The following is a 12,797-nucleotide window of genomic DNA, read 5'->3' as shown; positions in this document are numbered from 1 at the left end:
TATATGAACCTAATAAAAATCTTCATAACTTTCAAAGATCTAATACCCATGGCACGAAAGAATAAAATGATTATTGACTATAAACCAATATTTCCAATCAGAAGCTTTTTCATTGAACAAAAACTCAGGAGTCAACATTATTGAGCACAGGACAGTGGAAGGGACTGCTGAAGATCAAAGCGCAGGCTGACATGAAGAACAACCAAAGAACCAATCTCAAGAATTCAGTTAGTTCGGAAACAAGGAACAGTAAATGATCCTGACGGGAAAAGAGGCCTAACGCCAGCGTAAGATGATATAAACGAAAAGTATAAAGTACAAGGCAAGAACTTGTAAATCACTTAAAACCATTGCTGAAGCCTTCTCCCTCTTAGGACTGGCCACCATGGAGAGGTAATGATGAGGAGGTATGAGTAAAAGTAAGGACTTTTATTTGTCTTGATTTTAATATATACGCCTGATCCCAATGAAGAGAATATGAAGGATCAGTAACACTTGGATTTAGAGAAGCGATTTAATCTTTCTAAAGATAGCTTTCTTACTGTGGACCTCACGCACTAGAAGGTCAAGGGGAAATAAACAAATATTTATACACTCTTTCCATTAAAGCTTTACCTTACCAAAAAAAAGAATTTATTTATTTATTAGAGAGAGAGAGAGAGAGAGCACAAGCAGGGGGAGTGGCAGAGGGAGAGAAAGAAGCAGACTCCCCGCTGAGCAGGGAGCCCAAGGAGGACTGGGGGCTCAATCCCAGGACCCTGGGATCACAACATGAGCAGAAGGCAGATGCTTAACCCACTGAGCCACCCAGGCACCCCAAAGCTTTACCTTTTCATTCCAGGTCTCCCTCTCCCAGTTTCCAGAATCCCAGCTGATCCAGTACTACCTGATTCTGCTTGTCTAACCATTCCATAAAAGCATAATTGAATTCTCACAAGCGACATCAGTAAATGGTCAGTTATAGCTTCAGAGAGGCCCAAGTTGATCTGGGGGCCTGCATCTGCCATTTCTCCCAGTGGTTCCCAAGGGGGTAGCTTCTTTCTTTCCCTGAGCACAGCCCCTTTTTGGTGGAAGTGGTTGTTGCTCTTGAGAAGTTGAGGGAATTAGACTATTCCCCCACCCAACTGATTCAATCCTCAAGGGACCTTTTCTCTTCTGAGAAATTTCTTTAATTGTGGTTATTCTATGCTGGCCACATTAATACATTATTCAAAACATAATTTACTGGACTTGATATTCCCAGCCCTAGTTTTATTAAACCAACAAGTATGGGTTGCTGTCTTAATGGGGCCAAAACATTTTCTGTAACAAATTTATATCTAGTCAACTCAATTTTTTAAAATAGGAAACCTATTTTAGGACATATGAAAGTCCTTCCCAAGTGCTAGGGCTAGGTTTCTAGAAATCCTTGTGATCAAAGAATTCACAATTCTAGAATTAAAGACCTTAGGAGAAATAACAAAATTCACACTTAAAAATTTAAATTTAAAATTCACATAAAAACTTATGAAAATGTTTTCATTTTTATGAACTATAGCCCACAAAACTAAAATGCTGTCAATATGTTTTAAGCAGGTAACTTATAAATAATGATAACTATTGATTTTTAATTTATAAACTCTTGCTTGCTAGAAACCTATCAGTCAGTCTGGCCCTATCTCCCATTTTCAAGATGTTTGTAATTTGTTTTGTGGCAGACAATGTACATATCAAGAAGCGATGGGGCACCTGGGTGGCTCAGTTGGTTAAGCGTCTGGCTCTTGATTTTGGCTCAGGTCATGATCTCAGGGTCCTGAGTTCGAATCCCATGAAAGGCTCCCCATTGAGCGTGGAGCTTGCCTAAGATTCTCTCCCTCGCCTTCTGCTCCTTCCTGCCCCACACCCTACTTGCTCAATTTCTCTCTCTCTCTCTCAAAAAGAAAAAATAAAAAGCATTATATTCTCTGCCTGTACTTGCAGTCAAATGACCAAATGTCTTGATCTTTTTACTTTAGGTTTCAAATTTTTGCCTTTCTGATTCTTCTATAGTCTAAGAAAAAGAATAATTTAGAAAGGAAAATGAAAGTTTTGGGGACATTTATTCAACCTCCCGGGTTTTTTTTTTTTTTTTTTTTTAATCTTCCCTTGGAGGGTTATCTCATAAATACAGTCATGATAACTTCATGCTAAAGCCAACAATTTCCCTTAAAATAGAAGCAAGCAGGTCTGAGGGCTGGTTAACCTTTTCATGTTGTAGCTTTACCAAGGCATCACTGCAAAACCTCTGCTTTTCCAGCCTCATTTATATTGAGGATATTTTTTTCCTCTTTTAAAATGATCCCTGGTTGTAATGGCTTACAATTTTCAGAGAAAATCAAAACCATTTATTGATCACTCACCATGTGCCAGATACTTTGCTAAATGGCTTACATGAATTTATTTAACACTCTCACTAAATTTTAATAGTTCTTATCACTCAGCTGAGTGAAGAAACTGAGCAGCTCTGAGACATTAAGTAACTTGCCCAGGATCACAGACCTAAAAAGTGGCAGAGTAGAGATCTGAGCCAGGGTGGTTCTACAGCTGAATGGTATTATCGCTTTCTCGTGTTATAGATCTATTACCTTATAAAATCCTCGGGTGTTTTCACTGCCATCGTCAATGTAAGTACAGAATATAAAATAATTCCCCATGTGCATTTACTTAGCATGCAATGTGCAAATGTGAACACTAGATGGCAACAAATGTCAAGGAACTATAAGAACAAAGTACCCATTTCATGAGCTCAAAGATCAAGTAGTTGGTTTCAAAATTAAAATATGGATGCCATTTTACTTTTTTACTCTCAGAAAGCAAAATTCCTATTATGTTTTAACATACTTGAGATAAACGCTAGTAGATGTGCACTGTATTTCGTAAACTGCACAGAAATCAGTTCTTGCGCTATTATTAATTCAAGGAAAAATGCTTTAGATTCACAATACGCAATAGCTTCTTTTGTTCTTAACTGTTAAATTTTTAAAAGCACTAATTGCACTTATTACCTGCCTTTTAAGGTCTTTTGGTAGTGGGGCACCTGGGTGGCTCAGTTAAGCGTCTGCCTTCAGCTCAGGTCATGATCCCAGGGTCCTAGGATAGAGCCCTGCATCAGGCTCCCTTCTCAGTGGTCTGCTTCTCCCTCTCTCTCTCCTGCTTCTTGTGCTCTCTCTCTCTCTAACCCCCCATCAAATAAATAAAATTTTAAAAAATCTTTAAAAAAAATAAGGTATTTTGGTGGTGAGAGCTATGTAAACAGCTACCAAAATGATATCAGCTCAGTCAGAATACGGAGGAGGAAGAGATTAATTCAAGCAAGAAAGGGCTGGGGCAAACTTTGGGGAAGACTGCTGTCTGGGTTGAGCCCCACGGTTGAATAGATAGATCAATACATTGCTGTAAAATATAGTGTCAGCAAATTCATGGTCACATTCAGGAAGGTCACATTCCTGACCTTGTAAGTCACATTCAGGAAACAGCACAGGTCATAGGAAAGAGTGTAGTGAAAAATAAGGATAGAAAAGTTAGGGTGGGGCCATACTGTGAAAGATCTGGAAGGTCATGCTTTCATTCTACTGCAAGAGGGGAGATACTCGAACAGGGAGAGTTACAATTGAGGGGGACTTTGGCAGCAATGGGAAAGATATGCTGGAACTGGAAGAGGCCTGAGCAAGACCAACAGAAGTCTATTGTGATCATCTATGCAGGCCTAACTGGGATGGAAAGGGTGGGCAGAGTTTAAAGAAGGGACCCCAAAGCCCCAAAGACAGAGGGATAGCTTGGCAGCTGATTGGATGTTGAGAGTGTGGGATGGGGAGGGGCCAAGATATTTTAAAGGCTGCGAGCCAGGGTTGCTGCTAAAATGAGGATGCCATCATCTGAGAAAAAGAACACAGACAATGGGAGAAGGAGAAGGAGTGGTGGACAAGAAGATGGAGAGGAGCAGTAACTTGGTAGATTTTCAGATGCTAACAGAATGTCATACATAATCAGAGGTCTAGCAGCAGCAAGAAATGTAGGTCTGGTGCTCAAGAAAGCTGTTAGAGCTAAAGGCACAAAGCAGGGGTGTTCAAATGCAGGGAATGTTCTGGATATGACAGGGGAGACAAATTCCTGGAAATGAGGACAACGCAGGTGGAAGGCTATGAACTACTAATTATGCCTAAGACTTGTGGAAAACAAGTGAAAAGAGATGGAGAAGAGTAGATAAGAGCAATACAAAAAGAACCCATGGGAGTAAATGTCAGATAAATCGAGGGGAAAAGATGACATGTTATGATAGAACAGCCAATGGCTTCCAAGACAGCAGAGTCGGGAGTCGAATGAAGATGGAGATGACGTCACTGGGCTTAGTAATCAGGAAGTGACTGGTGACCATTAATTAAGTGAGCAATTCAGCAGCATGAAGTCAGACTGCAATTTATTGCAAGCCTGACTGCAGTGTGCTCAGAAGTGAATGGAATGCTGCAACAGTGGACACTCATTTTGAAAGGTCTGCCGGTGAAATGGTGGCAAGAAGTTAGTGGATGAAGTGGAAGCTGATCATGTGAAGGCTGCCTGTTGTTTGTTTAAACAAGAATAACAGCTGGAGATGGATGAAGAGGGAAACAGGGGAGGGAGGGACTGAAGATACAAGAAGATGTGAAGACAAATGGGTAGGAGACTTCAGTAACTTAGAGAAAGAGATTTCATCTTGGGAAGTAAGAGGGCCAGATAAGCAAGGAAAAATGAGTAGAAGACACGTCTGAGAGATGAGAAGATGTTGAAGAGGCTCTTGTCAGTTGGCTGTGATATCAGTAATGCAGGTCAGCTACCGAGTGAGGAGCTAACAGCGGCGTTGGGGACGTACAGAAAGTGGAATTTCTGCCTATGGTACAGAAAGTGGCCAACTGCAAAGAAAAGAACTGCTAAATAGTACTTCTAACCACTGAGGATGACCAGTATCAGTCTCCTGTGGAATTCATTCTGTGGCTTTCTTCAGCATCACTTGAAAGGCTGAAAGTAGCAATAGGAAAAAAAAAATGTGTGATTGTGGCTCCGCTGGGCACTGGCCATGGGGGTAAACTGGAAAGATAAGAATAAAAGAATTCTAGAGTGTTACTGAAAACAGATTACAATTCCCTTAGAGGATATTTTCTGAGAACCTATTACATGCCAAGCACTATACTAGATGCTAAAGATTTACTGGTGATCAAGATGGGTAAGTTCCTTCCTATCAGAGATTTTAAAGTCTAATGAAAGGGGCAACTAGGTGGTTCAGTCAGTTAAGCGTCTAAGTCTTGATTTTGGCTCAGGTCATGATCTCAGGGTCATGAGATAGAGTCCCATGTTGGGCTCCCCACTGAGTGTGGAGCCTGCTTGGGGTTCTCTCTCTCTCCCTCTGCCTCTCCCCCGCCACGCACACATGTGCATGCACACTCTAAATAAATAAATAAAAAGTTTAATGAAAGATAAAGACATAAGGAAGAATAATACTGATGAATGCTGTATGTAATGGGGAGTAGTTCTTACCTGGGGGCAATTCAGCATGCATGCACACATATACACACGCATGCACATGGACATATGCACGCACGTGCACGCACACACATGCACACATGCACACGCACACACGCACACACATACACACGCATGCACATGGACATACGAATGCATATACACACGCACACATGCACACACACGCACACACGTATACACACGCATGCACGCTCACATATACACACATGCACACGTGCCCATATACACATGCATGAACATAGACATATGCACGCACATGCACACATGCACACACATGCACACTCATATACACACATAGGCACACGCACACATATACAAATGCATGCACATAGACATATGCACACACATGCACACACGCACATGTGCACATGCACATACACGCACATACATAGGCACACACACATGCACGCACATGCACGCACACATATACACACATAGGCACACAATACACATACACATATGCAAATAGACATGCATGCACATGCACACATACACACGCATGCACATAGACATGCACGCACATGCACACACACAGGCATGCGCACATATACACTACGCATGCACACGGACATAGGCACGCACATGCACACACACACACGCACATATACACACATGCACGCACACGTGCACATGCACAGACGCACACGTGCACATATACACACATAGGCACACGTGCACACACATGCACACGTGCACATGCACACACACATGCACATGCACACACACATGCACACACACCCATGGGAACCCCTCACAATATATGGAGACATCTCTGGTTGCCAGAACTTGGGGAAGAGAAGGTATGCTACCGGCATCTAGTGAATAGAGGCCAGAGATGCTGCTAAAAATCCTATGATGTGCAGGCCATACAAGCTCTAAAACAAAGAATTATGTAGTCCAAAATGTCAATAGTGCCACGGTTGAGAAGCCTTGCTATGAAGACACATAAGAGGTATATCAAGTCTAGGCATGGGAGATCAGAGATTTTCTAGAGAGAGCAGCAGACCTGAAAGATGGAGAAAATATCTAGGTGGGGAGTGAGGAATTTGCATGGCAGGTCCAAACACCCAGGGGCTGTAACAGAAGCGCAAAACCAGGGCAGTAGTAGCCGTCACCATCAGAGGCGCTAGCTCTTGAGGAAATACTTTGTGCCAGAGTTTCTACAACATAATGGATACACATTTTAAAATGGAGTCCTTGGGGCGCCTGGGTGGCTCAGTCGGTGAAGAGTCTGCCTTCGGCTCAGGTCATGATCCCAGGGTCTTGGGATGGAGTCCCACGTCGGGCTCCCTGCTCGGCGGGGAGCCTGCTTCTCTCTCTGCCCACTCCCCACCCCCACCACCCAGCTCTGCTCACTCGCTTTCTCTCTCTCTCTCTGATAAATAAAATCTTTAAAAGTATAAATAAAATAAAATGCAGTCCTCACTAACAATCCTCTAAGTCAGATATTACTTCCATTTGACAGATGAGGAAAAACTGCAGCCCGGGGAATTAAGTAAGCTGTCCTAGGTCACCCAGCTGGGGAAATGGTGCAGCTGAGAGTTGAACTGAGGTCTGCTAACTCTAACAAAGACCTCACCCAACCCCTAAAGTCGACTGCCTTTCCAAGCTGACAGGGGCCGAGTCTGTTGGAGGATAGTACTAACGAAGCCCATGCCAGACCGCAGAAGTATGCCAAAGGGCTTAGAGACTGTCCTGAGGCAGTGGGCAATCTGAGACAGATTGGAAATCGAAGAATCACAGGATCAAATCTGCCTCGAAGAAAGGTCCCTTCTGGCTGCAGTGCAGTGTAGGGAATGCAGCAAAGGAAAAGGATGTTGTAATTCATAAACCCAGAGATAACGGTGTCCTGAACAAGAAAGGTGACAGTGAGGAAAGAATTCAAGAAGAGTTCAGAAACTAAGATTTGTACTTAGTGATTGGTGGGAGGTCAGCGTGAAGGAGAGAATGGCAACCAGCTTTCAGGTCAGGGACGGTGGTGGACAGAGGTGCTGTCCCAAAGAGAGCGCAGCAGCATTGGGGAGCAAATGTTGTGAGTTCAGTTGGGGATGTAAAGTTCATATTTAAATGGAAGGGGGGGCGCCTGGGTGGTGCGGTTAGTTAAGCGTCTGACTCTTGATTTCGGCTTGGGTCGTGATCTCAGGATCATGGGATCAAGCCCTGAGTCGGGCTCTGTGCTCAGCAGGGAGTCTGCTTGAGATTCTCTCTCTCTCTCCCTCTCCTTCTGCCCCCCCACCGCCACTTGCACACGTGCTCGCTCTTTCTCAAATAAATAAATGTTTATAAATGAAGGAAGGAAGGGACGAAGGAAGGAAGGAAATGGAATGGAACGGGAGAAGAAGAAGACCAACCTGGACACAATAGATAAAACAAGACAGGAGAGGAGACTGAAGAAGCAGAGGCAGGAGTGAGGACACTGAGGAGGTTTAATGGTGATAGGGAGGCAGAGGGAAGTGCTGGGCAGAGGTAGCAGATGCAGAGTTCGAGACACCATGGACACGTCGGTTCAGGTGACAGTTACTGTAGGAGAGGGGAGATGTTAGAGGTGAGCAAGCCCAAGTGTGTTGGGACCATGGTGTTGCATGTATTAACAACATGGATGTAGAAAGCTTTCAGGATGATCAAAGGAGGTAGGCGGAGGGTTCTGTGGACTGAATGTGCCCCCCCAAATTCATGTGTTGAAACCTAAACCCCAATGCGATGGTATTAGGATGTTTGGCCTTTGGGAGGTGATTAGGTCCTTAGGATGGAGCCCTCATGAATAGGATTAGTGCCCTTATAAAAGAGGTCCCAGAGAGCTCCCTCACCCCCTCGGCCATGTGAGGCCACAGAGCAAGAAGACAGCCAACTATGAACCAGGAAGCATGCCCTCCCCAGACACCAGCTCTGCTGGTGCCTTCATCTTGGACTCCCCAGCCCTCAGAACTGTGAGAAATAAATGTTTGCTGTTGAAGCCGGTCAGGCTATGGTATTTTTGTTCTAGCAGTCTGAGCAGACGAAGACGAGGGGGAAAAGGGTCAGATGCTAATGCTCTTAAAAGGAGTCAAATAGCCAACAACTACTTTATAAACCCAAGTGATAACATGGATGAGTTTCTTTGAAAAACAGTGTCAAATAGTGACACTGTGACAAATAGTGATTGAGAGTTTATATGGATTAAAATTAGGGAGAAGAGAGACCATGATGATTTCAAAGAGGACTGGTCACTAACGAAGAGGATAAAAGAAAGGCCTGGAACTGGCAATAAGGAGTGGAGTGCATGCTCATTCCTCCATTACAGCCAGATGAGATGATATGAGCAGCAAAGGGCCTTCACTGGAGGGCTTGAGGGTCACGGTATCATCGAGGGACAAGAGTTCAGTACAAATGAACAACCAGGAGTGTTTGAGGAAGACAAAGCCTATTAGGGAGTTTGGTCAGAATGGACATAAGTTTCAGAGGCATAGGGGCATTAGTCACGGAAGCAATGAGGGTCAGTGGTCTGGGAAGAGCCAGGGATGAACTGGGTAGAGACCAAGCAACAAGGAAGTGACTGAGGAGCTGACTATAGGGGTGAAGAGCCCCATACCTTAATAAAATACTGATGCTGAGGTGCAGCACCCAAACACAGCAATCAATCAACAAGAACCTCCTATGATTCAAAGTGCCTGCAACACCACCTGATTATGAAGTGCTAACGATTATTGTCACTGTCATTCAGTGTGTATGACTTAGCATCCATGGATCCAGACCCATTCATAGCCAAATATGCTATTCAATACACATATATTATTTATTATCTGTGGCATGTCTGGACGTTCTCAACATTTTCCCAGGCAGAGGGGAGAAACATTTGTCAGCCATCATACATGAACTCATACGAATGGTGTTAAGGTTTTCACAGTGTTCAAAATTATCAGCAAATGAAGAGATGAAGTGTGCAAATCTCTCCACGCACTTTCCCACGTGGTACTACATTCTCTGACCAGTGATATAACAGAAAGATTTGCAGAGGAAGAAGAATTCTACCAGTAACTGTTTCATTTCACAAAGTCAACATTAACAGATTGGCATTCACTTTGCATGTTCGGAAGAAAGAGTTTAGTCATGGAAGAGTAACCACAGAAATACTTTGGAAAAGAAAACGGCAGTTACGGTGCGCCTTTATTTTGGTCTTCCGAGACTTGCCTTGGTTTTCTCGAAGTTGGCCTCTTCAGTCATCTGCATAGCCTGTTTCACCTGCTCATAAGCACTGGCTTCTCTTTGCTGTCCGTCTGTCAAGCTGCTCCTGACGGAGACCAGCGCAGACATTAAGTCATCCCTTTCCCTGTCAGCACAGAAAGAACATTCGAAACAAGACATGGTCAAATGATCATGTATTCATAAGTGAGGAAGAGAAAGGCATTAGCATGTGGTGGAAGAAGAGCCGGGGGGGGGGGCCGGCTCGGCACATGGTAGAGCACGCCAAGAGAGAGACCTTTTGCCCTCCCTTGGTGAGGGCCAGGCAGAGCAGCCAGGAAGGCTGGGCATTCATGGCAGGGCTGCATCTGCATGGGACAATAACCTATTGTGGGGAGGACCACCCCACCGTGGGCTGCAGAGTAAAGCCCAGAAAAGAGGAAGTTCGTTTAAAAATTAGAAGGGTGGGGGGCTGGGAGAAAAAAGGAATAAGACAGAGAAGGCAAGGACTCTACCTCAAAGTGGAAGTTAACATGTTCAGGGGCTACTAAGGTCTTGTCTACACTGCTGACACCCCTCTCGTTTGTCTGAACAAATAGGTCTTTGCCTGTTGGTCTTCCTCCACAACCCCCTTTTCTGCCCTTCTCTTTCAATGAAATTCTTTCACCTACTTATGAACACGTTTCTTCTTTCAATGGGGAGGACTGCTGAATCCCTTAACTGCCCTGGTCACGCAGAGAACACTCAGGATTTAACAAAATCTCATCCCGCTGGCTTTGATCGCTGCCTGGCCCCACACCCTCATCAGCAATTCTCAGAAGTCCTCTAAGCTAACTATTTCTTGGGGATAGATGTGACCAGAAGCCAAAAAACTTTGGCATGTAAACTAGCAAAGATCCAATCTCATGGGTTAAATAAATCCCATAGAAGATTTTAGAATATTTGGAACTTATCCATTGGATAAAAATGATCACTAGACCAAAGAGAAAATGAAGTGGGAAACTTTCTATACACATACAAAGCAAAAAAAAAAAAAAAAAAAAGTAAGTTGGACGTCTCTGTCTGGTATTCCACTCTTTGTTAAAGAGCTCAAGTTCTAAACTGTGGTTTCAAATTCAGTTCAAGTAACTGCTTGCAGTTTCCTTTTTTTTTACCAAGTCCTAAACTACCAGGAAAGAGCCAACTCTGATTTTTTTTTAAGTTTAGCAACTTGAAGGAGAAATAATTTCAAAGGTTATAATCTGAGTTTGAGTTGCTTTCAGAATGAACCAGTGACACGATTTAAAAAAAATTTTTTTTTTTTTAGATTTTATTTATTTGACAGAGAGAGCAAAAGCAGGGGGAGCGGCAGAGGGAGAGGCAGAAGCAGACACCCCACTGAGCAGGGAGCCTGATGTGGGGCTCAATCCCAGGACCCCGGGATCATGGCCTGAGCCGAAGGCAGACGCTTAATTGACTGAGCCCCCAGGCACCCCTAAAAAAATCTCTTAAAGATAAAATAATTCAAACTATTTGTGGTATTTGGAAAGCACTCATATTTTAAGAAATATGTAATACTGAACAAAGTTACAATTATTAGCAGTTTCATAAAAGCCCGTTTTGTTTAAAAAAAAAAAAGAATGGCTTCAACTATCGTAAAATTCATAAGAGCATAGTGATCTTCATTTTAGAATTTCCTGGTGTGTTTTGAATTGAGAAAAATAATTTACTCTTTCTTTTGTTCTAAAGGAAATGAAAATAGGAGTTAATTATTTTGATCAAATATAATCAAACACAATGATTATGTGAAAGAGTAGAAGAATCAAACTAAGGTTAAATCATTCTCGTTAAGTCAAACACAGATTACTTGAAGGCAAAGTGAATTTATATTTATTTGCATTTCAAAAAAGCTCTAACATAAAAGAGTACTAGCTTCATTGAGAATATGCAGTCCAACAAGAACGTATGACTCTAGAAAATAATTCGCTCTTTAAGGACAACAAGTCAAAATGGGCATCAGATCGTCACCTTTCTTACAGTTGTAAGTCGGACTGAGAAAGCATTCAGTGATGCTCTGATCTCTTTGTGATGCCATGCCCTCACTGAAGCCAAGGTTCCAACTAAAAGTATTAACAGAAAAGCTCTGTGTAGATAGTATGCTGACAGATCACAACAGGATCAAAATTGAACAAATCTGTTTCTTACAGGAGACTTAACACTTAATACATTTAATCTCTTTTCAGTATGTCCTCTTGCTGAGAGGTGTTTGCCACATTAGCACATACTCAGTGGAATAAAGGATAAAAGACCAAACGAACAAGTAGTGACTCTGCCATAGGAGGGCATCAAAAGAGGTAAAGTAAAACTCCTCCCAGTTCTAATATCTTAGGATCTAGATTTAAAAAGTCACTAGGCTGTTTAGAACTAAAGAGTTTAGGTGTTCTGGTTCAAAAACTTTTCAGACTATCAGCTCATCAAGTTCAGATGACAGACAATCATCAAGATAAACACCCCCAAATACTGATGTCTTGTTAACCTCATCATTCAACAGTGAACCCATGAAATGATGATACTAAACATCTGTATGGCCACACTCCAATTTTCTGGAAGAGAAATGTACCCATGCTTTAAGGCGACCCTCAGATCAGCTGGGAAGCTCCAGAGAGATGCATAAATTGCACACACACTTATAGGTGCAGGAACCATCTTGATAATTTAGGATTATCCACTCAGTCCCTACATTTTTTGTTTTGCTTTGTTTCAACTCAGTCAGCCCATAACCAAATAGCAAGCACTTGAAACAGACACAACTCTGGGCATGTTAACCCTGTCTTCAACACGAGGCCTTGCTTCCAGTCCCATTCCTAGGTCACCTTCTTGATTTAGCTCCTTTTTTAGCTCCAGGCCCAACCCTACTCCGCCTTATCTGGCCTTCAGGAGCAGTCAATCCTGGCCACGCTGGAGAACTACCCGGGCCGCTGCAGGCCTGCTCCAGAGCTCCCAGTCCACAAACCCAGCCCAGAGCCTGGCCCGAGTGCGCCTCTCCCAGTGGGAAGCTGTACAAATGCACATGACCTACCAGTGTGTGAGGTGGCGGTTCGCCAAATCACCATCTGCAATGGCCAAAG

The 12,797-nt window shown here is 43.2% G+C and overlaps 1 protein-coding gene across 5 annotated transcripts in view; it reads right to left on the bottom strand.

Moving 5' to 3' along the window:
* The window catches only part of SDCCAG8 (SHH signaling and ciliogenesis regulator SDCCAG8), a 231,952-nt gene that overhangs the window by 163,066 nt on the left and 56,089 nt on the right, over positions 1 to 12,797 (bottom strand). For all 5 annotated transcript variants that reach the window (XM_088017169.1, XM_028111549.2, XM_028111548.2 and 2 more), the window contains exon 9: positions 9,700 to 9,838. In XM_088017169.1, the coding sequence (XP_087873295.1) occupies positions 9,700 to 9,838 (139 nt within the window). The remainder of the gene's footprint in view (positions 1 to 9,699; positions 9,839 to 12,797) is intronic.

This window comes from Eumetopias jubatus, unplaced genomic scaffold, assembly GCF_037043125.1.
Source record: "Eumetopias jubatus isolate StellerSeaLion01/CBP00866 unplaced genomic scaffold, mEumJub1_p1.0 scaffold_12, whole genome shotgun sequence".
Classification (NCBI taxonomy): domain Eukaryota; kingdom Metazoa; phylum Chordata; class Mammalia; order Carnivora; family Otariidae; genus Eumetopias; species Eumetopias jubatus.
This window is presented reverse-complemented; position numbering and strand designations above follow the sequence as displayed.